General features: G+C 35.8%; 1 protein-coding gene and 1 long non-coding RNA gene across 8 annotated transcripts; one reads left to right on the top strand and one right to left on the bottom strand.

Moving 5' to 3' along the window:
* On the bottom strand, positions 1 to 27,969 carry LOC136219263 (early nodulin-like protein 7). 7 transcript variants are annotated; one of them, XM_066006595.1, is made up of 6 exons: positions 26,853 to 27,627; positions 26,662 to 26,757; positions 25,248 to 25,413; positions 24,105 to 24,187; positions 429 to 554; positions 1 to 347 (listed from the first exon to the last, which is right to left on the bottom strand). In XM_066006595.1, the coding sequence occupies exons 4-6, from the start codon at positions 24,118 to 24,120 to the stop codon at positions 1 to 3; spliced, it is 489 nt and encodes a 162-aa protein (XP_065862667.1). In that variant the 5' UTR covers positions 24,121 to 24,187; positions 25,248 to 25,413; positions 26,662 to 26,757; positions 26,853 to 27,627. The 7 variants fall into 7 exon arrangements, 1 of the variants encoding a protein (XP_065862667.1); XR_010684104.1 differs by lacking the exons at positions 1 to 347; positions 429 to 554; positions 26,662 to 26,757; positions 26,853 to 27,627 and adding exons at positions 22,073 to 23,444; positions 27,634 to 27,969; XR_010684107.1 differs by lacking the exons at positions 1 to 347; positions 429 to 554; positions 26,662 to 26,757; positions 26,853 to 27,627 and adding exons at positions 22,073 to 23,090; positions 27,634 to 27,969.
* Positions 3,193 to 4,880, top strand: LOC136219264 (uncharacterized). The gene is made up of 2 exons (XR_010684110.1): positions 3,193 to 3,577; positions 3,692 to 4,880. It is a non-coding gene; the product is annotated as an uncharacterized lncRNA (long non-coding RNA).
* Positions 27,970 to 27,988: the final 19 nt, after the last annotated feature.

Genomic DNA, 27,988 nt, shown 5'->3' with positions numbered 1-27,988 from the left:
TTACATCAACAGATACAGAAGGGCGAAAACACCACCAAAAGCAGTCAAAAAATAAGAAGCAATAGAAGAATTAGTAAGTGTAGAATTAAGAGGAGGTCCCCAGTTAAAAGCATCCCAGTCGTCACTACCATTATCTTGCAGTCGAGGTTGCACCATTACACGTAATACCATTTTCTGCCCAGCCATACAGTGCTCTATGTGTCCACTAATGAAGTAAAACAACCCATCTCTGTCTATTTTAAAAACTGTGTCTCCATCATCAAATGTATCAATCGGATTCGATACATCGCACTTCTCGTAAGCCGTGGCATTCACTATCAACACCGAGTCGTTTTCGTACTTGAAATCTAACAAAATAATAATAATAATAATCTCATTAAACTTTTGTAACTTTTTTATATGAAAATAAATAGAATTATGAAACTTACGAAGAGAATCACCAACATGGAACCTATTTTGAGTGGCCCAGTGATTGTAAATCTGAGCATCATTTGGGGGTGGTTTAGTCCAACCTTTATGTCCTCCAACTTGGAATTCGTATGAACTCACAACAACTGAAAATGCTGAAACTATGAGTGCAGAAATTAGGAATGAAAATGAAGCCATTTGCTTTGAATTTTGGAAACTGTGTAATTTCTGCTATTAGTTTAATTATAGAGAGGCATTTTCTTTTGTTAATTTTGAGTCACGTAGGAAAAGTAGTTCAGAAAGTGGGCTCAGGCAGTTTTATTTTATAGTCCGCGTTTTATGGTCATATATATTCCCATAACTTCCTATTTATGGATATATATTTTAAAACTTCTTTTATTATTTCTATAAAGAGAATTATTATTACTTCTTTTTAATAATGTAATCAGTATCAAATAATAAAAAAGTAGTACAACATTACGAGAGAGAGAAAAATAATGATAATTCTCTTCCCACAAAGCCTACTTTACTTTACCAGAGCAAAAATTGTTATGTTCATGTATTTAGAAATATCAGTTTTCACTCTACCAAAAATAGAAATATCAGTTTTGAAAGCTTTAAATTATAATTATATGTAATTAAATTAATTATATATATCTTTTAGTTAGTTATTTATATAATATTTTAGATCAGAAATTAAAACTTTAGAAAACCTTAAATTATTAAATAGTATATGTCAAAAAAATATAATATGACATTAAATTAATATACAAATAACGTGATATATTCCAAAAAAAAAAAAATAACGTGATAACTTAAATATACTGTGCAATTTATCATTATTTTACTGAGTGGTCCAGAATCATCCCATACCACAACTATGAAAAGTTATACAATGGCCCAGGTTAATATGAAAATTTATAATTAACACACACTCCTGTCAAAAGTTAAACATTTAGAACCTAATCTACATAAAAAAAAAAAAAAAAAAAAGGTATCACCATAGCTACCTAATAACGTGACAAATCTATAGTAATCTATGCTATGCTTTTCTTTCTCATTACAAATGAGTTGGAAAGGTTAATCAATTATTTTTCCATAAACCTAAATTCTAAATTATTAGGATAATGTAGAAAATCATTTGAAATTAGTTTTCTAAAGTGAAAGTACACATTTAATTATGAACAATTTTGACATATATATTTTGATTTAACATATTATAGAACTTGGATTGGAATTCTTTTGTTGGATTTAGATTAGATTAATCTAATCTAAATTTATCCTAATATTTTTTATAAAGTGTAAATTTGATCTATGAAATAATTTAAATTTAACATTTCCAAACAAGATTAATTTTAGCCATGTACTACCAAAAATTTGAAAAACCCGATTTTACTGTTATTTAATATCACATCAGATCTTTTAAACATTAATTACGTCTAAAATAGTTAATATGTCAGTAACGTACTTATTAAAAATTTGATGGTTTTGCATTACACACATATTGAATTTGAGTCAGATGCAAAAGTAGTTGTGGATGTGATTCTGTCAAGCAAAAGAGACATCTCGGAGTTTGGATCTCTTATTCATGATTGTCGATTTATTCTAGGATCCAATCCCGATTTTAATTTGTCATTTATTCCCCGTTTAGCGAATAGGGCTGCTCATTTGGTAGCTAGGCAGGCCTATTCCAATGCTAGCGATTTTGTATCTTTCGAAGTGCCGAAATGGTTGTTAAACACTATCATTGAGGATGCGAATCCTATTGTTATATGGGATTTCCGATTTTTGGGTTCAAAAAAAAAATTTGATAAAATACTAACAATTAAATATGTCATGTGCAAGTTAATCACAATTTCTTTTGTCGATCTCTAAAATGTTTATTATGTTACTAATAGTTATAATAAAAAATTAAAAATATATAAACTATTTTAATTTATCGATAAGTTTATTTAGAAGTTCTGAAGTTAAAGTTAAATAATAACAAAATTAACAACTTTTAAAATGAAAAACTGTATTAATTAAAGTTGATTTGAGTGGTCAAGACCCTCAAATCGTTCTAGCGTATACAGAAAGCTTTTATTAGAAATTTAAAGGGTGTTTGACGAGTTTCAAACAAAAGAAGGTGAAAAACTATAAAAAAAATGGTAGGAAAAGAAGGATAAAACAAAACACCACAACAAATTAGTCCGGAATTAGTCTAGGAAAGCTAACTCTCATATTATCTTCCGAAAGCAAAGACAAAAGGAAATCAAAGGGAGACGAGAAAATCGAAACGCCCAAAACCCTCTAATGACCTTCTGTAGTAAGTTTATCTGCCACCCGATTCTGCTTTTTGTAAACATGACTGAAGTTGAATGAAAAATGGTAATATAATTCATTGATTTTTTTTTTTTTTGAAAGATAATTGATTGAGTTTTATTAACCTATTTTTCAATTTAATTTTAATTTCGGAAATAGGTTTTCCATGATATTGTATAGGGCTAAACAGCGTGAGTTTAATTATACTTTGAAATATAAAAAATAAAAGGAAAAAGGAAAAGGTGGGACCACACACAAGATCGCAGCTTGTGCATGCCTGCAACGTTTCCTGATAATATTTCACCAACTCATGGCACGCGTGACACACTTCCCACTCACGTGCCTTTTGACTGCGACATTCACTTGCTATAGCCGGTCATTTTCCATCCCCCCACATTAATTTATGAGGTTTCTTATACGGTTGCTTTTCCTACCTTTCTTAGCACTGTAATTGCAATTATATTTGGCAAATTTTTCCTTTCTTACCAAAATCGATTCAATTGACAACGAAACCCCCTTTTTCAAATTCAATTTCACAAGGAAAGGAATCTCTACTTATACGAAAATTCCAACTAAATACGTAACAAAATAAATCTTGGTAAATCACTTTCACCCTTAATCGCCGGTAATCCACATCTGGTACTTATTATAGCCGGTGAAAAAGTCGCTATAAAAAGGGTTATTAGGTTATCTACCATTCATCAATTCAATACTCACCCTAGGATAAGAATTCATAGCTTATACGTCTCTACCGATCAACCAGATCTTCTTTTCTTCTTCTCCCTCGAGAAACTATCTATGAGCTTGTTCGATTCCGATCCGATTTAGCGGTTTTCTCGATCTTCTCCTTCCATATGCATACATACAGGTGAGTTTTTCATTATAATGTTTTTATTATACAATTACAGAAGTTGAATGGTGGTTTTGCGTCGCAATCGAATCAAATATACGAAGTTAATTTGGTGAATTGATTTTGTGACAGATGAGATCAGATGAGATGAGAAGGAGAGGGGAATTATATAAGTGAATAAATGTTGACAGAAGAGAGAGAGCACAACCCGCCATAGCTAAAGAGTCTTTGCTTTTGTTGGGAGTGTGCTCTCTCCTCTTCTGTCATCATCGATCGATCACTACCTATTTTCATCATTTCAGGTATTTTTATACGATCTTACCTCAATTGCCTCTATTTTATAATTAGCTTAATTTGTTTCTTTGTGTTTTCTAGAATGAAAATCGAAAAGTCCCACCATATATATACTTTTTGCTCTGCATAGTTCTTTACCCAACCTTCCAAATATGAATAGTAAATTCCTTTTCGATTTATACTTCTGAGTTCTGATGGATCACCAAAAATTAACTATAAGGATTGATCTTAGGGTTTTTTCGTCGGTTAATAAAAGATGCAGTTCTTGTTTTTTTAATAAGATTTCTCAGCTACGTTATGGTAAACTAGCATTTCTTCCATTTCAGGTTTTGCAATGTAAATTATCTTGTATCATAAGAGTTCATATACCTCTAGCTACATTATACTTTTTTTTAATCTTATTTGTTGATTAAGATTTTAATCTTTCAATCCAACGCATCCAGAATACATCAAGTCCTTGATTGCCTAAATTTGTGAAGAATGTTATTCTGAGTATTTGGAATTACATTTTTCAAGTTCAAAATTGATAATAATAATAATAAAATTAAGGATCTTACTAATAAAAGAGATTCTTATTTTAATGAGAATAATTGTGAATCCATTGGGTAAATTGAGAAACGATGATATCAAAAGTAGTGGTGATAGAGAAGAAGAATGCAGACGTAAAGTAAAGTAAGGAAAGGAAAGAAAGGCGGTGACTGAAAAGTGGAGATAGGAGATGTGAGCAATTTTGGAAATATGGAGGAGGACCACACTTACCATAACGGAAAATATTCAGTTTGCAGGCTATTTTCCAAATATGGATTGAAGTCGACAATTCCATAATATGCTCAACTTTCCTAGGCCTACTACTATTTCACTGCCGATATATACCTACTAAATATGTATGGAATGTTTTCTTTTCTCTTTTTTGGATATACAGTATAAATATTTCTTTGTTTTTTGTCTGCAAATTTTCACCACCCATTTGTGGTAAGAGTGAAAAAGAATACTGTAAAAATATTATACGAATATTGTTGTGCAAGTTCATTCAATGTAAATAGCAATAGTCATTTACTGCAACCTAAATAAAAGATTAGATTTTTAATAAATAAAAAATGAAATATTAGAAGCCTTAAAATGCCTTTTGCCAAAAAAAAAAAAAAAAAAAGCTTAATAGACATCCAACCTCTTAAACTTGTAACTTTTTTTCACCTGCCCCCTCAACTTAGGAGACAACCTCTCAACCCCATTGACTTTCCAAAAACATCACATACAATCTCTTAAACCTATAACTTTTTTTCACCTGGCCCCCTCAACTTAGGAGACAACCTCTCAATCCCATTAACTCTCCAAAAATATCACATACAGCCCCTTACACCTCTATATCCTGTCAAAATATTGACCCGTGTAGAAAACGCGCTTGACTGTTGACGACACCAATGCCACATGTCATTTTTTTCTTAAATTTTTCCATGTAAATCCAGTAAATTACCCCATAATTTGAACATCCGTAGAGTCTGCTTCCTTGATTTGCAGGTTTCCACGAAACCTTAAGTACAACATATTCACCACAAAAACATGATTCATGAGTACCCACCATGAAATCGGTTTCAAGAACAACACAAGCCCTAACCTAATTGACAAAAAAAAGGAATTATCTCAGAAGAAGAAAGAGGCAAACCAGAAGAAGAAGAATAAAAAGAAGAAGGTAGAGGAGGAATAAAGGAGATGATACTTACTATTGAACTTGAATCGGAGACAGAAAAGAGGTGAATAAAAAGAAGAATGTAGAGGAGGAATAAAGGAGATGATACTTACTATTGAACTTGAATCGGAGACAGAAAAGATGTGAATAAAAAGAAGAATGTAGAGGAGGAATAAAGGAGATGATACTTACTATTGAACTTGAATCGGAGACAGAAAAGAGGTGAATCGAAGGAATCGGAAAAGAGGAAGGAAGGATTTCTGAGGAGAAGAACGTTAGGGATTTAAGAAGAAATGAGATTTTTTTACCGTTTAAGTTTCTAAAGTCAACCTTCACGCGCTTTCTAATGAGTGCAATCCCAACTTATTCCATTAAGGGGCTATATGTGATGTTTTTAGAGAGTTGAAGGGGTTGAGAGGTTGTCCCCTAAGTTGAGGGGGTCAGGTGAAAAAAAAGTTGCAAGTTTAAGGGGTTGTATGTGATGTTTTTAGAGAGTTAAGGGGGTTGAGAGGTTTTCCCCTAAGTTGAGGGGGTCAGGTGAAAAAAAGTTACAAGTTTAGGGGGCTGGATACCTATTAAGCCAAAAAAAACATTTAAAAATCAATTCAAAATATGTGAAAGTAAATGTGTGAAAGTAAATGGAAATAAATTTCATTTGCTTTCACCATTATAAACTTTTCTAATTTTAATGAAAGTGAATAAATTCAATGAAATGAAATTGACTATACTCATTATGAAATTCATGGAAATAAATAATAAAACATAAAAATTAATATGTAAATTAGTTTCTAAAATAATAATTCAAAAAGCTAATAGAAGAACCGTAACAAATTTGGTTCAAAAAGAAAAAAGAATCGTAACAAATTTAATTGTTATGAAATCTATTGAAAATTGAAAAAGTAATTAAATTTGAATAAAATACAATAAAAGAAATATAAAAGGAAAAAAGCATCCTGAGAAATATAAAAGGAAAAAAGCATCATGAGGCCTTTGATTTTTCATTGTTTGGTGCATTAAGCCCTCGATCTTTTATTTAGACACATTGAGCCCCTGATCTTTCACCATTTGGTGCATTAAGCCCTCGATCTTTCATTTAGACACATTGAGCCCTTGATCTTTCATATATGGGTGTATTAGGTCCTTTCATAAATCAATTAATATATAGATTTATTAAGGGCATGTTTGGTGTGACAACAAATGATGTTCTAAAAATAACAAATTCTAAAATAAAAAATATATTATACAAATTAATAAAAATAATTTAAATAAAAAATAAAAAATTTATTGAACACAATAAAACCTTGTTTTTCGATAATTATGTTCTAAAAATAAAAATAATGTTAAAATTGAAGCACATTTTGTGGAAATAAGAAGGGTAATTTTATCAATAAGAAGGGTAATTTTATAAATAACAAGTAACTACAAACAACTGTTCATGAAAAGAGCTTTTCGTGAAAAGCTTCAAAATGTTGCAGTGTCCAGAGAAAATGCGAAACGCTGCAGTTATATAAACCTAACCAAACATGCCCTTAATAAACCTATATATTAATTGATTTACGAAAGGGCCTAATACACCCATATATGAAAGATCAAGGGCTCAATGTGTCTAAATGAAAGATCGAGGACTTAATGCACCAAATAATGAAAGATCATGGGCTCAATGTGTCTAAATAAAAGATCGAGTGCTTAATGCACCAAACAATGAAAGATCAGGGGCCTCAGGATGCTTTTTGCCAATATAAAACAGTTAACTCACTCAAAATAAAATGAAAATTATAAATTTATTGAAATTGGCTGAAATTTAATAGAAGTAATATATAATGAAATAAACTATTTTTAATAAGTAAATGAATTGTTTAATAAATTATATTATAACTAACATATATTTAAAAAAAAATAACACATTAACACCAATTTTATAAACTTTAATAATAAATTAAATATTATTAAAAAATACTGAATTTTCATGAAATTGACTAAATTGAGTGGAAGTCAATGAATTTTAATGACACACAATAAAATATACATAAATTGACAAAAATGGAATTGAAACAAAATGAATAGAACTGAATGAAATGCAAATAATTAAGTAGGTATATTCAATTAAAAAAATATATACAATAACTAAGAGCGACTAAAGTTTTTAAAAATGGCTGAAACTGTATGATAGTCACTATAGGAAAAGAATCAACTAAAATTAACAGAAAATTAATCTAAAGAACTAAAAAAAAAAAACAATGTACGATACTAAATATATTAAACTCGTTTTCAAAAAGAACTGCAATGATAATACTATTCACTTACGGACTTCTATGGAATCTGCAACTTTTCTTCTCGCTCCGCAACTCGGCCAACACAGCTTAGGGCCTCTTGCTCCCGCTTTTGAGCCTTCTCATTAGCTCTACGGGCCCCAGTAGCTGACATGGATGTCTCTTTCACTCGAGCTTCAAACTTAGTTGCTTGGGCCTTGGCCTTAGTTTTTAGAACTTCAGCCTGCTGTAACTCTTCAACAAGATCAAGTCCTCCTGCAACTCCATAACCTGAAGAGCAGCCTCTTCTTAGTCCTGATGTGACTTCTTCAGCCTTACGTCAAACTGCTCATAAGAACTTATACTGATGACTAACCTCATTCGTTGAAGCCAAATCATGGGTGACATGTACATCGGTTAGCGAGTGAACTGCCGTCTTGCAGAACACCTTGCACTCAACATGATCGAGATCATGTGAGACCTTGGGATCACTCAGTGGAATGTGATCCCCTCATAACATCAGACTTAGAGCTAAATGAAAGGGTTAAAAAACTGAAGGAAACACCAAAGTCACATAAAAGGGAGCAAAGACAAAGTAAGTCACTGGATGAGTTATCTTCATTAGATGGGGGGAGGGGAGAGAAACATCATCACGGGGCAGACGACTTCTTACATCTACAAACCCTAAACCCTCGAGCCTGGTATGAAATTCAAGCTTCAACCTCTTTGGGTCGGGCCCTCTAAAGCCACCCTTCATCTTCACCCAATGGAACTTGTGCTCCGGTCACCACCTCCGATCAAGTCTCCTCTACAACAACTACCACATCCTCCTCCCAAGGAACTTCAAAATAGGAAATGAACTGCTACCTAGCGAGTGATGAAAAAGAAAAAGAAGATAGTTTTCAGGGTATTAGGTTCATACAATCTTAAACTGCATATAACAGCCCCTTGTCGGGTCTCTTCTCCCCCACTTAAAACATCCGAATCAGAAAGTGTAATAATGAGGATCTCTTTTGTGGCCCATCCACCCTCTAAACATGGAGCCTCAATGCTTCGCTCCATAATATGTTATCCCACAATAACGTCCACCCCAGCACACATTCGAACGACCACCTGCAGTGTGTGGCTAACAATCTTGAGCTCAGGAAAGACCCATACTAGGTCGAGAACAACAGCCTTGCAAGATGATAAAGTAGCCTCACGACTAAATAGGGTTACATTGAGCCCAAGACGGACACGTCTCATCCTACCGATATCAGTAGACCTGGTGCTGGCAGTAACCTCATTCAAACCACTCACACCTCAATCTGATCGGCTTCATCCGTAGCAATACATGTAGGTCTTGCCTCGGGATCATCTCCCCCAATCACTACAACATCTTCGTAGGTTCTATTTGTAGATGGCCTCGGCCCCCATATCAGTAGGGGATGGATCACCCTATGGAATCTCATCCTCCCATGGGGCAAGAACTCCCTCGATTACAGCAGCATCTCTAAAAACATACTCTTTCTTCCTCCTTGTTAACATGTGAGCATGAATAGTTGAGTTAGGCATGATAAAAATCTGCAATGCAACATAAAGGAATCAAAACAAAACACAAAAAAATCACCTTATAAAAGGACAGCATACTAACTTTTTCTTATAGCACACAACACCGTGTCTAGGCCCCTTAAGATGCACGATATATCAGTTCTTAACATCCCGTTAATGCCTTATACTCCTATTCAAGATCGAACTCTATGAGTCTGTCAATAATTCTCTTCTTAGCATCAGTTAGTGTCCTCTCCTCCCTCTATTTATGATGATCTCCGGGCGCCAGATTCCAATCGACGCAGAAAGGGAAACCGTTGGAGTAGGGGCTATTCGAATCATCCATGTTAGGACTAACCAAGAACCACTTGATCTTAAAACCTTTAAACTTGTTCATATCCTAGATAATAAGACCATCCATATCCTCAATTTGGGCTTCCATAGACATCAAAATATGGCTGCATTCAGTTCAATAGATAGGTCATGAGCAACCTTGACAAAAGTAAGCAGCTTCATCTAGGAGTTAGGGGAAATTTGGGAAGAACAAAGCACAAATTTCCTCAAAATTTCATCATAACTATTTATAAGGGGAAATTGTTAGCTCATCTCCACGTGTTGGATATAAATACCCAAGAAACGTCGTCGGTCGGTGCCCACCCAAAAAGTGGGAGAGACTCTCTCTCCCTTTTATACTATTGGGGAGGCAACTAAAAGAATGGGTGTTGTCATTACTTATTAGTAAGGATTAAAGAAGCATTAAATGCTCCTGGCACGCCCCCTCAAAAAATCGTGACATTGTGACACATGACGGACAAAGATGAACCGCCGCCAACTCGAAAGACACCCAAACACATAAAAAAATATGCTTTGACACTTGCGTTAACAAAAAGACTAAGCGGCGAGAAAATTAACTGTTAAGAGCCCGCATAACTTCCTTATTCAATCCCTCATTTTCCAAAAAATCTAAGAATCATCAGTATTAAATCCCTCTCCTTCAACTTATCAGAAATCAGCAAGTACAATGCTTCTAGAAGCTAATGCTTTCTCATCCTAAAGAACGATAAATTAGATCCGAGGGGGAGATATGTGATATCAGACGAATATAAATTCGCCACATAGCACTTAAGAGACCCCAACCAACACCCGAGGAAAGGAAACACATGGCGTCTCTCTGGCCAAACTGGATAATATGAGTGTATTAAAGACTTGACTCAGGAAGTCTCAAAAGACCCAGTCAAAGATCTACCCATTACATCAATCACGCTCGATCTCGTGGGTCTCGGACCTAGTGGGCTTGAGGAGTATCATGCCTTGATATCTGGACACACGTCCTCTTATCAACAGGAGACACGCGGCCCACCCTGCTCATCAACTCATAAATGGCTTCTACAACAGTATACATAGTATAAGTTCATCTTAGGTATACTACTTCATTCATTCTATTAAGCTTACATTATAGCTTTTATTTACTGATTGTGATCATCATCCAACCCTTTCATAAACTGGCGTAGGCATCATGAGCAACCTTGACAAAAGTAAGCAGCTTCATCTAGGAGTTAGGGGAAATTTGGGAAGAACAAAGCACAAATTTCCTCAAAATTTCATCATAACTATTTATAAGGGGAAATTGTTAGCTCATCTCCACGTGTTGGATATAAATACCCAAGAAACCTCGTCGGTCGGTGCCCACCCGAAAAGTGGGAGAGACTCTTTCTCCCTTTTATACTATTGGGAGGCAACTAAAAGAATGGGTGTTGTCATTACTTATTAGTAAGGATTAAAGAAGCATTAAATGCTCATGGAAAGCCCCCTCAAAAAATCGTGAAACTGTGACACATGACGGACAAAGATGAACCGCCGCCAACTCGAAAGACACCCAAACACATAAAAAAAATATGCTTTGACACTTGCGTTAACAAAAAGACTAAGCGGCGGGAAAATTAACTGTTAAGAGCCCGCATAACTTCCTTATTCAATCCCTCATTTTCCAAAAAAATCTAAGAATCATCAGTATTAAATCCCACTCCTTCAACTTATCAGAAATTAGCAAGTACAATGCTTCTAGAAGCTAATGCTTTCTCATCCTAAAGAACGATAAATTAGATCCGATGGGGAGATATGTGATATCAAACGAATATAAATTCGCCACATAGCACTTAAGAGACCCCAACCAACACTCGAGGAAAGGAAACACATGGCGTCTCTCTGGCCAAACTGGATAATACGAGTGTGTTAAAGACTTAACTCAGGAAGTCTCAAAAGACCCAGTCAAGGATCCACCCATTACATCAATCACGCTCGATCTCGTGGGTCTCGGACCTAGTGGGCTTGAGGGTATCATGCCTTGATATCTGGACACACGTCCTCTTATCAACAGGAGACACGCGGCCCACCCTGCTCATCAACTCATAAATGGCTTCTACAACTCAACAACAGTATACATAGTATAAGTTCAGCTTAGGTATACTACTTCATTCATTATATTAAGCTTACATTATAGCTTTTATTTACTGATTGTGATCATCATCCAACCCTTTCATAAACTGGCGTAGGCATCAGAGATAGTTAGTCGGACAATGATCCCTCTTTTAACATTATTTTTGTGCAATCACATGTTAACAAGTAAACTTTCAGAATTCAACCACATCAATTATAAATAAAAAGGCAATAATCTATTCGATTCATTTTATCTTGTGGAAAATTTACTTAATAAAGTATCCTAATATGATGATTTGCACAGGTTTGAAGGGTTGAGGACTCGAACAAATGATTTGAGATTTATGATTGGAGATTTGTTATTTAATTTGGTTTGATATGGAACATTTCAATTTGATAATAGGGTTAATACACATATTTGTCCCTGTGTTTTCGTGGAAAAACAGATTTACCCTTAAATCAAATAAACCCACAAAACTATCCCTGAATTTTTCATAAATCTGCAATTATACCCTAATCTGACGGAGCTGCTAAACGGCGATGACATCAAACCTTCTTGTCTCCAAAAAAATTGGATGACGACAATCAAAATTCATTTGGTTTCTTATTGTTTTCTATTGCTATTGTTTTTGGATTAATTAGGAGGTTTAGACGCCATTTTATTAGGTTGATTGAGCTTTTATGAAAATGAATTTTGACCAATCTGTTCTTCTAACTTGCTTTTAATCGAAATTGAATGTGCATATTTTTTTTCTGTTTGTGATTGGTTGTTCTTTTCTGAAGTTTTTCTGGAGGTAAGAAGGATTGATGTCATCGCCGTTTAGCAGCTCCATCAGATTAGGGTATAATTACAGGTTTATGGAAAATTCAGGGATAATTTTGTGGGTTTATTTGATTTAAGGGCAAATCTGTTTTTACGAGAAAACACAAGGGCAAATATGTGTATTAACCCTTGATAATATTATATAAATAATATAAATGTAGAATAGAATATTAATGGGTATGAATGTATTGTCTTGATGGGATAGTAAACTTTTGAGCTTGCCACTCGACTTTTTCTTGCCAATTCATTGATCAGAGAATGCTGGTATACAGATATGAACAAGTATAGAAACGTATAAAGAAATCATATATCAACAAGTATAAACGATATAAACAAAGATATTCACAATGAATGCCTAAACTAACAAATCAACCTTTGGTTCGATATTGCAGAAGAATGCCAAAAACTTGATGCGTCCCCACCTAAGGTTAGAGATGGGAACTCACTAAGGGATAAGTGTACCCCGTCGTTATCAAGTAATAAATTTCTAGGTTTAAGTCCAGGTTATCGTCCACAGGATTTATTTCTGCAAGTACCGAATTACTAAGTCTCGGATGTTATCTAGGCTTAAGGGGTTTGAGTTGGTTTTGTTTAATTAATCTACTCCTAGGTTGGTTTGCACTAATCCTAACTAGATTATCTAATTCTGACTAAGTTATTCTAACCCTAACTAAATTACTCTACCCTTAATTGATCTTTTACCAAAGCAATTAACTGAATGAACATGAAGGAATACGATGATAACAATGATAGAGTGTTTAAGCAATTGAATTGAAACTAAGTCGCTTATGTCCAAGGCGATTAACCCGACCTATCCTCCTAAAGTCCCTAGTTCGTGATTCCCTTGTAAGGCCGAAACTAGCTCTAAGGCTCAGTAATTTGGGCTTAATCTTCTATAGGGTCGTCAATCCTATAGGCACTGACTAGGTCAGATTCAGCTCGCAATATGTGCCAACCTAATTTTGGGATTATCGAATGAGTTAAACCAATCAGACAAAGCGTAAGACAAAGATTAAAACATCAAAACAGTTGAATAAACAAAATCTATATTATATATCAAAGATGAAGGAATTGTCACGAAGTTACAATAAACCTAGAATTCATAGCATGTATCAGAGGCTAGACAGAATATAAAAGAAGAAAAATCCCTTTCAGGGAACCTGTCTACCAATGCAGGCGTCTTTCTAGGATTTAAGGATGGAGCTTGAGTAATCCTCGGTGAATGGAGCTTCGGAGGTGTCTTCAATGGAGGTTTGAAGGTTATGGAGGAGGTGGAGAGGATTTCTCAAGGTGGAAGCTAAGCTAATTACAAAAGTAAAAGATATCTAATTTACAATTGAAAATTCCTATTTATAGACGCCTCTCGGGCCTCGTTTTGACCTAATTTCGTGTCCTTGTTGGTGTAGGAAGACGTGGGGCCGAACGTGGCTTCGTGGGGGCGGAATTGGTCTTTTTGACCAATTCCCGCAGGTCTGCTCGCCGAGCAGGAAAGGCTGCTCGCCGAGCAGAATTGCGACGAGCAGCCCCTGCTCGGCGAGCAGGCCCCTGGGTGCCTGCTCGGCGAGCAGGCACACTGCCTGGGCAGTGCCTGGGCAGTGCCTGGGCAGTGCCTGGGCGCTGCCTGGGCTGCTGCCCGGGCTGCGTGCCGATGCTCAATTCGCCGAGCGGCTGCCGGGGGGTCCTGTTCGCCGAGCGTTTTCGTCCGAAACGCGCTCGATCCGTGCCGGATGACTTCTATACCCTTTTTCGTCCGAACTTACACCTGCACACGCATAAAAACTCCAGGAAACATTAGTCTAAAAGCCAAATTGATCCGTCAATCGCTTATTTTGAGCAAACGCTTCGTTTGGTGCGACTTTTGATGGACCAATTAGCTTCAAAAGATAACAGAATTCTAATATGCATGTTATTTCGGCCGTATTTGCCTAAATTGATCACAAAACGAGCCTAAACAACGAAAAGTAAATAGAACGTTTCCAATTTCTAACTAACTCACACAAAAGCATTTAAATGCGAGAATTGCTCGCTTATTAACCAAATTACTCTAAAAACCGTCCTAAAACCGTACCCAAAGATAGGGGTTTTTGACCCCTATCAAACCTCCTCGCACTTAAAACTTTACTTGTCCCCAAGTAAACAAAAAAAAACTAAACCCGCCACCACAAGCAAGCTAGAAAACCTCCCGGTTTGACTGGGTGCTTGACACAACTTCGAACATCTGTAATTACATGGATTCGGAAATACAAAGTAGAGACACGATATCCAAAAGCCGCATTTCAATTATCATGGGTCATAGTTTTAAGCAAATGGACACATGTTCAATTAAACGAGTTTAAGGGGATTGCTAAGTAAAACACCTCACCATAGGTAGTTCACTCATTCACACAATTTTGGCGGCTAAAGTGTTTACTCTCGGCTTATATTCTTGCTTAGGATTACGTTGATTTTGAACGTTCATCCGAGTTCCTCTACTATGCTATATGACTCCGATGATATCAAAAACAGCCTCTAATTGGGGTTGTAATGTGGTTAAAGGGTTAAAGGTACAACAAAGGTTAAGTGTTCTAGCTCTACAACAACAAAGTTTAAATGGCTTTAGCAAATATGAAGTGATTGAGCTTTTTATTCGTCCCTTATTGTTTTCTTTTTGGGATGTTTTCTTTGAGACATTTTTGATTTTTCTAAGAACTAGGGAATGGGGTTCTTCCCTTTTGTTCGTCTCTTTTCTTTTCTTTTTCTTTTTCTGTTTTTCTTCTTCTCTTTTTTTTTTCTTTTGGGATAGTGATGCTCATTCACTTCTTAGCCTTTTGGCTTGCTACTATAATGCCATAAACAACGATAAAGCGCTAGAGAAAAACAAAGGCTCAATTTGAGCTTTGCAAAAACAAAGGTTAAGTAGCGAACCAAGTTGTGGTTCGCAAAAACGGGTTAGAACGAAAGAAAAATCTACAAACTACAAAAATGTCGGCTCAAAGGGGCTTCCTAGAGTGGATGAAAAAGAGAAAATAAGGTAAAGAAAAGGTTAATTCTAATGAGGCTGATTCATCGTTTATCATCTCAAATCATTGCATGTAGGTTCAACACAGTATTAGGTGCAAAATCTGTAATCTTCCACAAGTCAAAGCATTCACACAAAAATGTCAAGAAAAAGAGCTTTTCGATGTTCGCTCTTAGGCTCAAATTCAGCTCACAATTCTTTGGGTTTCAATTTTGTGTTTACTAGTTTTCCCCAAACTCAAGTTTAACATCACATGCCTTCAATTCTTAAATTATCTACCTAAGTAATGATTTTAGCATTTCTTCAAAAGTAGGGTCTAAATGCAAACCTTAGCTCATGCTTTTACAGATACAAGAGTTGTGTCCTACACCTAAACTAGTTGTCATGCAATTTTAGATTCGGTTCTCAGCCCTTAAAGAAAAATAACGAAGTTCAGATTCGAAGGAGGTTCACGGTTTTAGGTCCTAAACATGCAAAAACATAAACAAAACACCAAAACGCAAACCTAAACTAGACACGACGCAACAAAAATTAAAAATTTATACAATTTTTGTAAGTTTGTCTACCCCTCCTCCTCACACTAAAATTATGCAATAAGTTCCAACATTGCATCATAAATCATGAAGTACGAGTGTAAAAAGTTAGGGTGGAGAAGAAAACTTACGGATTTTATCGCAATCGCAAAAGCTTGACGATTTGCGGTGGCAAATTTTTTTTTTTTTTTTTTTTTTTTTTTTATTTATTTATTTATTTCAGCTTCGTTCGGGATTTAAAAAATCTCGAAAAAAATTCCTTATCGCGGCCGAGCACCGCCGCTGGGCAGCAGTGCCCAGCGGCGTGCTGGGCGCCAGCGCCCAGCGGCAGGCTGGGCACAGTGCCCAGCGGCGTGCTGGGCGCCAGCGCCCAGCGCTCGGCGAGCAGGGCGGCAGTGCCCAGCTCGGCGAGCTGGACCTCCTGGGGCCAAATTTTTTTTTTTTTTTTTTTAACCTGAAAACTTAAAAAAAATAAAAAATAAAATAAAATAAAATAAAAGAAAACTAAACAACTAAAAAAAATATTTATTTATTTATTATTATTATTATTATTATTTTAAACGAACACTTAAAAAAAACGTAAAAGAAAACTAAAAAGACTAAACTAAGAGATCAATGTATAATCTAAATAAAACAAACCTGAAAAGTTTTATTAAAACTTGGGTTGCCTCCCAAGAAGCGCTACGTTATAGTCGGTGAGCTCGACATAGAATTCCCGCCTAGGTGTATGCTTCTACTCGCGTTAGGAATTCAAATTCCTGAATAAATAATCCGTACCTACAAAACGGATTAAGAGCCTCTAATAAGTTTAATGAAAGCAGGAGGCCGAATTTAAACATATTATGAAAAAGTTTGGTTTGCTCCCTTTTGGATTCTCTTGGTAGGTCGAAGAGAATGAAAACTTCCGAGCATGAAACAAACCTAAACTTTTCTAATGTTTGAGGAAAAGGTACTTGAGATACACAAGTTTTGATTTGATCTTTTATCTCTACCACATGATTTAGAATTTCAGATTTTGAACCGGGGTTGCTTACCGCTTCCGGTTCTTCACTTACCTCGAGTGATGCATGTGATAGTGGACTTGGTTCTACCTTTTTGTCATTCCTCAAAGAGATGGCTTGAGCTGATTCCCTTTGTGGGATTTCTATGTTTTCCTTTATGCTTGGGAGAGCATCTCGGGATTGCTTTTGCATCTCTTGGTTTATTTGAGCCAGTTGGTTGCTCAAGTCCTTGCAAACCTCCTCGTTAATTGTAAGTCGGGCTGATATTCCTTTCAAAAGGGACAGCACCTCATCTCGTGAGCTAGAGGGTTGTGGAGGAACTTGGCTTGCTTGTTCGTAAGGGAACATTCCCAATTCGTTTTCCCTGTGCTCATTGACAAACCTATTTGGAGGCCTCAATATGTTAGGGTTCCCGTAGGACAGATTTGAGTGTTGAGGTCTCCTCCAATCACTACCATAAAAGCTGTAAGAATTGGGGTTAGAATTATACCTTTGGTGATTACCCACAAAACTTACACTTTCATTGGTGTTGAGGCTCAGATTTGCCATCAAGATATCCATTTTCTCATTTAAGTCGGCCATGGAGGGATTGGGCGGCAGTGCCCAGCTCGCCGAGCTGGGCCTCCTGGGGCCAAAAAAAAATTTTTTTTTTTTTTCTCCCGAACGAAGCTGAAATAAATAAATAAATAAATAAATAAATAAAAAAATTTGCCACCGCAAATCATCAAGCTTTTACGATTGCGATAAAATCCGTAAGTTTTCTTCTCCACCCTAACTTTTTACACTCGTACTTCATGATTTATGATGCAATGTTGGAACTTATTGCATAATTTTAGTGTGAGGAGGAGGGGTAGACAAACTTACAAAAATTGTATAAATTTTTAATTTTTGTTGCGTCGTGTCTAGTTTAGGTTTGCGTTTTGGTGTTTTGTTTATGTTTTTGCATGTTTAGGACCTAAAACCGTGAACCTCCTTCGAATCTGAACTTCGTTATTTGTCTTTGAGGGCTGAGAACCGAATCTAAAATTGCATGACAACTAGTTTAGGTGTAGGACACAACTCTTGTATCTGCAAAAGCATGAGCTAAGGTTTGCATTTAGACCCTACTTTTGAAGAAATGCTAAAATCATTATTTAGGTAGATAATTTAAGAATTGAAGGCATGTGATGTTAAACTTGAGTTTGGGGAAAACTAGTAAACACAAAATTGAAACCCAAAGAATTGTGAGCTGAAGTTGAGCCTAAGAGCGAATATCGAAAAGCTTTTTTTTTCTTGACATTTTTGTGTGAATGCTTTGACTTGTGGAAGATTACAGATTTTGCACCTAATACTGTGTTGAACCTACATGCAATGATTTGAGATGATAAACGATGAATCAACCTCATTAGAATTAACCTTTTCTTTACCTTATTTTCTCTTTTTCATTCACTCTAGGAAGCCCCTTTGAGCCGACATTTTTGTAGTTTGTAGATTTTTCTTTCGTTCTAACCCGTTTTTGCGAACCACAACTTGGTTCGCTACTTAACCTTTGTTTTTGCAAAGCTCGAATTGAGCCTTTGTTTTTCTCTAGCGCTTTATCGTTGTTTATGGCATTATAGTAGCAAGCCAAAAGGCTAAGAGGTGAATGAGCATCACTATCCCAAAAGAAAAAAAAAAAAAAAAAACAAAAAAAAAAAAAAAACAAAAAAACAAAAAAACAAAAAACAAAAAAATCACAAAAAAGAGAAAAGAAAAGAGACGAACAAAAGGGAAGAACTTCATTCCCCAGTTCCTAAAAATAAAAACGTCTCAAAAAGAAATCCAAAATAAGGGATGAATAAAAAGCTCAGTCACTCCGTATTTGCTAAAGCCATTTTAACCTTGTTTTTTTAGCGCTAGAGCTTTTAACCTTTGTTGTACCTTTAACCCTCTAACCACATTACAACCCCAATTAGAGGCTGTTTTTGATATCATCAGAGTCATATAGCATAGTAGAGGAACTCGGATGAACGTTCAAAATCAACGTAATCCTAAGCAAGAATATAAGCCGAGAGTAAACACTTTAGCCACCAAAATTGTGTGAATGAGTGAACTACCTATGGTGAGGTGTTTTACTTAGCAATCCCCTTAAACTCGTTTAATTGAACATGTGTCCATTTGCTTAAAACTATGACCCATGATAATTGAAATGCGGCTTTTGGATATCGTGTCTCTACTTTGTATTTCCGAATCCATGTAATTACAGATGTTCGAAGTTGTGTCAAGCACCCAGTCAAACCGGGAGGTTTTCTAGCTTGCTTGTGGTGGCGGGTTTAGTTTTTTTTTGTTTACTTGGGGACAAGTAAAGTTTTAAGTGCGAGGAGGTTTGATAGGGGTCAAAAACCCCTATCTTTGGGTACGGTTTTAGGACGGTTTTTAGAGTAATTTGGTTAATAAGCGAGCAATTCTCGCATTTAAATGCTTTTGTGTGAGTTAGTTAGAAATTGGAAACGTTCTATTTACTTTTCGTTGTTTAGGCTCGTTTTGTGATCAATTTAGGCAAATACGGCCGAAATAACATGCATATTAGAATTCCGTTATCTTTTGAAGCTAATTGGTCCGTCAAAAGTCGCACCAAACGAAGCGTTTGCTCAAAATAAGCGATTGACGGATCAATTTGGCTTTTAGACTAATGTTTCCTGGAGTTTTTATGCGTGTGCAGGTGTAAGTTCGGACGAAAAAGGGTATAGAAGTCATCCGGCACGGATCGAGCGCGTTTCGGACGAAAACGCTCGGCGAGCAGGACCCCCCGGCAGCCGCTCGGCGAATTGAGCATCGGCACGCAGCCCGGGCAGCAGCCCAGGCAGCGCCCAGGCAGTGTGCCTGCTCGCCGAGCAGGCACCCAGGGGCCTGCTCGCCGAGCAGGCCACCAGGCGCCTGCTCGGCGAGCAGGGGCTGCTCGTCGCAATTCTGCTCGGCGAGCAGCCTTTCCTGCTCGGCGAGCAGACCTGCGGGAATTGGTCAAAAAGACCAATTCCGCCCCCACGAAGCCACGTTCGGCCCCACGTCTTCCTACACCAACAAGGACACGAAATTAGGTCAAAACGAGGCCCGAGACGCGTCTATAAATAGGAATTTTCAATTGTAAATTAGATATCTTTTACTTTTGTAATTAGCTTAGCTTCCATCTTGAGAAATCCTCTCCACCTCCTCCATAACCTTCAAACCTCCATTGAAGACACCTCCGAAGCTCCATTCACCGAGGATTACTCAAGCTCCATCCTTAAATCCTAGAAAGACGCCTGCATTGGTAGACAGGTTCCCTGAAAGGGATTTTTCTTCTTTTATATTCTGTCTAGCCTCTGATACATGCTATGAATTCTAGGTTTATTGCAACTTCGTGACAATTCCTTCATCTTTGATATATAATATAGATTTTGTTTATTCAACTGTTTTGATGTTTTAATCTTTGTCTTACGCTTTGTCTGATTGGTTTAACTCATTCGATAATCCCAAAATTAGGTTGGCACATATTGCGAGCTGAATCTGACCTAGTCAGTGCCTATAGGATTGACGACCCTATAGAAGATTAAGCCCAAATTACTGAGCCTTAGAGCTAGTTTCGGCCTTACAAGGGAATCACGAACTAGGGACTTTAGGAGGATAGGTCGGGTTAATCGCCTTGGACATAAGCGACTTAGTTTCAATTCAATTGCTTAAACACTCTATCATTGTTATCATCGTATTCCTTCATGTTCATTCAGTTAATTGCTTTGGTAAAAGATCAATTAGGGGTAGAGTAATTTAGTTAGGGTTAGAATAACTTAGTCAGAATTAGATAATCTAGTTAGGATTAGTGCAAACCAACCTAGGAGTAGATTAATTAAACAAAACCAACTCAAACCCCTTAAGCCTAGATAACATCCGAGACTTAGTAATTCGGTACTTGCAGAAATAAATCCTGTGGACGATAACCTGGACTTAAACCCAGAAATTTATTACTTGATAACGACGGGGTACACTTATCCCTTAGTGAGTTCCCATCTCTAACCTTAGGTGGGGACGCATCAAGTTTTTGGCATTCATCGAACCAAAGGTTGATTTGTTTATTTTCAAGAGATAAAGAAAGTTTATCAGTCAAATCTAGAGATTTCAATTTGTTAAAAATTATTAATGAAAATACTTTTTTACTAGTTTATTTTAAATTGATTTTTTAGTTTGTCATATAATGTGCCCCATTAATAGAAAGTACTAGCGGATGTTTGGTTAGAGGATTTTAAAAAATTATAATAGAAATAAGTATTTTTTTTTTGGGTAGGAACAGAAAGAAGTATTTTTAATTACCTTTGTTATTGTTTGATTGGTCAAATTAATGAACCTCTTTTAGTTTTAGGTAGAGCTCAAACTCTTTTACACTTATTACATTAGCCCCCTCGGGTTTTGGATTCTCTTTCTTTCTCATTCTCATACATGTTCAAAATAAGACATCGCACTCGTCCAGCGCTCGTCCCTTCTTTGACCATCCCTCCAAACCATTCGGTTTCTCTTCTCCGGCCGTCCTTTGACATCGTTCCACACTCAGTCAGTAAGTTCTCTCTATCTCTTTTCATCCATCTTTGGCTTAATTGAGGTTTTTTCTAAAACTGCCCATCTATTCATCTCTTGCTCGATTGAATTTTTTTTTAATCAAACCCTTTATTTTTATGCTGGATTTTTTTCAATTCTTTTCTCGATTAATTTTTTTCAAACCCGTGGTTGGGTTTTTTCAACCCTGTTAAACCCTATATTTTTATGAGTTTGTTTGTTTTTGTCATAATATTAATTACAATATATTTCTTTCTGTTAAGCACCCTTTTCTTTCAAACCTCTACTTTAATATCAATAGGAAGAATATGAACTTTGAAAAAAACACAGTACAAAAGACAAGGTCTAGAAGAGGTAAGATCAAGTTAGGTCATATGATGAGTTTTTGTGCTGGAATTACACTATAAAAAAATTGGCTTTTAGTAATGGAAAAATTTAACCTTCTCATTAAATGGTAGGATCCTTTATTAATAATATAAAATATTGAAATGAAAATTACCACATTTATATTTGACATGTTTTTTTAAAAAAAAATTTGCCATATAAAAAGAGTGTGTGTAAAAACAAAAACCAGTTGATATTTTATGTACATGCAAAGGAATAGAAAGTGGTGAGTTCCTGGTCAGATCCAATATTAAATAAACCTTTACAGGAAAAGCTTAAAATCACCCACCTTGCCTCAATAACTATGCTTCTCTTCCCTCTACCCTATTTATAACCTTATTTTCTTCATACCTTCTCTTTTCTCTTTTAAGGAACTGGTCAAGCTTTTAGCTATGGAAAATAGTTGTGTTGACAAGCTAAAACTGCCACTTGGATTTCGATTTCATCCAACTATTGAAGAATTTATACTCACTACCTTTCTCAAGGTTCTTGATAATTGTTTCTGTGCTAGAGCTATTGGTGAGGTGTATTTGTACAAGTATGAGCCTTGGGATTTACCTAACATTATTTGAAAAAATGTGATATATATCTATCTGCAGTCTATTCAGGGAACTCAACAAATTCCCTCACATATTTTCACAACCTTCACTGCATTTTTAGATGTACCAACCAAGCCTTTAGTGATTGTTCCAATAAAACCAGGATGTGAAGCAGGTGAAGTTCCTTTTAAACTATTATCAGGTGAAAGAGGCTTTGAAGAAGAGTGCAACCCAAATCCACTACTCAAACCAGCAAAGGATGGTTTAGCAAAATTTCAAATTGGTGAGTCATCCTATGCGAAGCCGATGGCTAGGGAATTTCAAACTTCAAGCCCATGATGTTATGCCAGCAGCAGATAACTTCGAAGATGAATCATGCGGGGAACTGTCTAGTGTAGGAATTGTGGCATCCAAGGGTTGTGCTTTAGGAGCTTTAACAGATGGAATTGATGTATCAACTGAACCAAAATCCTTTACTTAGAGTAATACTTCCTTGGGATATTTAAGAACTCTCTCTAAGAATAATTCAAGTATAGTGAGCTAAAAGAGAAAGCTAAAAGCTTGTAGAGTTATGATGTGAAATTATATCGCAATACAAATACAAGAAGCAACTAAAATAAACAAATCATCAAGAGAGTCAAATGTCTTAATATTCAAAGCAAGTGAAATAATTGATAAGATATCATTGCAAGAAGATCACCTCAGACCTAGTATAATAAGCTATGAAGGGTTTAGGCTGATCGCATTGATTTATAACGAAATAGCAAAATTTTCAAGCATGTAGCTGCTATGTTCAACTCTGAACCTTTGTCTTTTTTCCTATTTTTGCATTGGTAATCAATATGTTGCAAACTTCCTTAAAGAACCCACTGCAAGAATGCCAGTCAAACCCACTAAAAGACTTTAATTTATAAGTTCTAAGGAAATTTCAATGAGAAACTAGAAAAGAAAGCTACTCATGTGATTTCTTTGAAAAAATAAAATCGTAACAATATGTTGATTTTTCCTTAATAATGTCTTTCCAAACTTTAGGACTTTAACATGAGATTATAGACATAATTTGGCCACATGCAAGTAACTGATCTAAAAGTCAAGATCACAAGAGGTTTTAGTTTGGTATTAAGATGCATATACTTAACTAATACTTTATATGTATGGTAATGCAACAAATAAAAAGTTAATATATGTTCTGTTGGAAGTCAGCTCTCTAAAGAGAATTTTTGAGATGGTTTATAAAACAAAATTCATATTGTTCTTCTAAGTTTTAAGAATTTGAAACTAAATGCATTCATTTAACAAGTATATTACAATATATATATACAATGCTTAAACTTGTGAAAATTTCCCCTAATTTGAAGAACAGAGTACTATGGTTAACTCACCAATAACCATTATAAGGTCAACAACTATATCAGCCATAATAACTTTTGCCATACTAATAAGTTTTTGATATTGTGAGTTGATTATCATACAAAAGGTCATTTAGGATTCACAATATCAGCAAGTTAAAGATAGAGAACCTTAATTACCTTTATAAAAATGCATACCTCTTTCGCAACTGACACAACTTTTTGTTTAGAGATTGTTGTAGGTGTTCATTGCAATTCGGGAACTTGTTAGCAAGCAAAAGAAGTAGAAGTTAACTTAATGTTGAAACAGAGTAAATGAAATTTCAGAGAGAGAGGGAGAGAGAAATACTCAAGTATAAAAATAAAGAGTGTACTAACTAGTGTGCCCTATAGGAACTCTTTCAAGTTAAGGTTAGCTACCTTACACGTTCTAATGTGTGTTTCATCGTTGCTTCCTAAAGCAATCGAAAAATGAAAAAATGAAACATGTGTCATCATAGAGTCTAATTGTATAAATCACCCATAAAAAAAACAACCATGGAACTTTCATTTTAGTCTTACATACATGACCATGCTTCTTTTGAATTTCTCAGTCTCGGTTGTATAATGACCAAGAAAACAAGTATGTATGATAAAGAAATTCATAATTGATATCAGCACATTAATTATCCACTACTTCATCTTAGCACATAAATTATGTATGGTGCTTGTATCCAGTTCTGTTTCTAGAATTGGTATAACTGTGGTATCCAGTGGATACCAGTTCTGTTCCAAAATTAGTATACCATAGTTCTAGAAATATAACTTTTCTATTTCTAGAACTGTGGTATACCAGTTCTCGAACAGAACTGATATTTCTATTTCCAGAACTTGTATACCAGTTCTGGAAATAGAACTATATACCAGTTATGTTGGTATCTTAGGAAAAGCTCTTTCAAAATATAAACCAAATAATATAAGAACCCATTATACAAGGCATAAACTAATATATAGATCAAAGAAGGCTTAGAAGTGTGGCCAACCATTTTGAAGAACACACTACATTCACAAGATGCAAAAACAGAGATGTTTAATATAATTAAATTTCTAGAGCAAGCAATTTCAGTCATCATATATTCGATAAATATAAGAAGAGTATTCATTTTTTAGTCACATTCGTCATCTATATTGAATTCATGCTACATGTCTCAATTTAACAAGGATATATAAACAAAGCATTAAGTTCAAGCTGAACCAGTTGCTGACTGTTCAGATTTCTATATTAATCTAAGAATATAAGAATCTACTGTAGGAAGTGTGCTAATTAAAGTGAAGAAAACATACATAATTGTGTCAATGGTGATACTCAAGGACTTGTGATGCTTTCATGCTCCATTTGAGCCACAAAGATACAAACAAAAACAAAAACATTCTCTGACTTCATGCAATTCATATAAGTCTTCATTGTCTTGACACCAACCTTCGGTTCTTCAGGAAAGAAAACATAAATCTGAACAAAGAATACAGCCAGTCATCAGCTAAAGAATCCCAATAATAGATAGTGATGGAAATATAGAGAGAGAACCAAAACGTCAATTACTACCAAACACAATTCTTCAAGTGTAAAATCTATGTACTTCTTTCTAGAGATCTCTTCATAAAAATCATATCAAAGAACATGAGACATGAAATACATGATTAATATTAATGCAAATTCAATATGAAAATACTAAGTTGTTACTAACGCACGTATCATGTTAAAAGCAAAACAAGCAAATACAGAAACAGTGTGGCTCACTTAGAACCAAAATAACAAAGCTTTTATGGTGTGATATCCGAAGTAAGAATATGGAAATTATATTGACTATTAATCTTATGGACTACCAGCCATGAAAAAGGTGGGTTGTTTGCCTCATCTCTGAGTGACATTTATGAATTTATCCAAAAAAGTCCATGAATACATGATCAGAGCTATCACTGAATTTCTATTTGCGAGTAACAAGTCTTCTTCATTCTAGTGAAAGACTTTCTTAAAGCTTTGAGCTTTCGGGCAGACCTGTCGTGGTCCAATCCCCAGCAGTTCACTGACCTATCACTGTAAGGTAATTCCTGTAGTTGTTAGACCTTGTGACCTCTATTGCATTCCTGACACATTTTATCGTATTCGTCTTCTAATCAAAGAAAGCCCTAACCAATGGATTTTATTACGTATTGCAGTTCCGCCATAGAGGGCGAGCCTTGGCGCAACGGTAAAACGTTGTTGCCGTGTGACCAGAGGTCACGGGTTCGAGTCTTAGGGGCGGCCTCTTGCCAATTAAATTGGCAAGGGAAGGCTTGCCCCCAATACACCCTTGTGGTGGGACCCCTCCCCGGACCCTCGCTCAGCGGGGACGCGTAATGCGACCGGGCCGCCCTTATTGCAGTTCCGCCATATTAATCTTCTGCTAGGTATTCTAAGTTACCATCCAGTCAAGGAAGATGGATGAGCAAGATTCTTTTCTATTACCCTCGCTATCTTGAAGGAATTAAAAAGGGAAATCTGTGAAAGTGGAAATCAACGAAAGTCAAAGACGTCCTCAAGCGCGCACCTTCGCTATTAAGGAAAATTAAGTTCTCACATCTCTTTCCCAAAACCATATTGACCGGGAAAATGGGTATTGTGGAATCCCATTTTCACTTTAAAGAGACATGATATGAAGAATGTCAGGATGGGAATCAAGAAAATTCGAAGTTAAGGGAATCTGAGGGATCAATATACCTTTATCAGCCCCAACCCTTTGTTATACTACTGCCCCAGGTGGAGAAGGAAGAACCGACATCAAGGTGCCAAATATATTAGACTTTAATTGTTGTTCTGAAGTCAAAGAGCATCAATCAGGTAGGTAAAAGCCTAATGTACTAATGAATGTGCATTTTCATGTAGTTCTTAGCCAAGACATGATAGCTTACTAGTTTGTTTGGAGTAGCATTCTTCCAAGAAGCAACATCACTTATCCCCATACCGAGTGGAGTGATTATTTAAGTCGGCATTTAATATGAATCGGCATCGAAGCTTCATAGCACCGTTTCAGTCGAACAATCAGCATGCCAAGATAACAGACAAAGGCACAGTCTTTCTTAAGCAGAGATAGATAAGCTAATTGTTCTATCTTACTTAGGTCACTTAAAATGTTAAGTTAAATATTTTGACTTATCAAAATAAGTGCTTTTTAACTTAATTTACTAATTTAAGTGGTGGATAAATAATTGTTATCAAACGCACTTAAATTAAATAAGTGCTTAATGTTTTAATTTAAGTCATTAAGTGCGTTATCAAACAAGGCTTTAGTGTGGCTTCCGCCATTCATTAACGGGATATTTCACTCTCTCCCTAACCCAGCCTAGGATAGCCTAAATCACATATTAGGGATGGTGCTTTTCCATATTCAAGAATGGAGAGTTTTCTACACATCTGTTTCAGTTTCTAGACTTGAATCTAAGGCAACCTTTGGCCTTTGGACTACAATCGTCTGGTTTATTTCCTAACATTATAGCCTTTTGTTGGTCATCACTAAACAGAACCACAGCTGTTTAACAAACCAACAAATTGAATTAAAGCACATCAAGGCAAGCCTCTTGAGAACTCTAATCGATTTGTCAAACCCATCTTAAACAAAGCCCAAGGTCAGCTTTTGACTAATTAAGAAAATTAGTGAATAAATATGAAATTAAGACAAAAGAAATAGCGTACCTTTCTTTTGGTATCAAAGAATCAGAGTTCCTCCTTAGCAAGAACTAAACGTCTAAAGAAGATGACCCAACAGAGTTCAGACGATCGAGCAGCTCCCAGTGATTGATGAAAAGCTAGGGTTTGAGGTTGAGGAAAATGGTTTCTGCAAAGATAACTTGAAAGGGTTTTTACAAAGATAATAAAGTGGGATTGATGAAAAGATAGGGATTGATGTTGAGGAACGATGTATTTTGGTCTGGGGAGTGGGAAGAAATTGTGGCATGAAAATTTTAGGTTTATCGAGAAGAAAAGATAATGTGAGGGTTTTGGGGCAAACGAAAATTGAGGAGGGAAATATGCGCGGTAAAAGCCAAAA

Source organism: Euphorbia lathyris, chromosome 2 (assembly GCF_963576675.1).
Source record: "Euphorbia lathyris chromosome 2, ddEupLath1.1, whole genome shotgun sequence".
NCBI classification, from domain to species: domain Eukaryota; kingdom Viridiplantae; phylum Streptophyta; class Magnoliopsida; order Malpighiales; family Euphorbiaceae; genus Euphorbia; species Euphorbia lathyris.
This window is presented reverse-complemented; position numbering and strand designations above follow the sequence as displayed.

Excerpts from the sequence above, each read along its gene's own strand:
- LOC136219263 (XM_066006595.1), bottom strand. Across the intron at positions 348-428 it reads CCATGTTGGTGATTCTCTTC|ATTTCAAGTACGAAAACGAC; the intron begins GTAAGTTTCATA and ends TTATTTTGTTAG.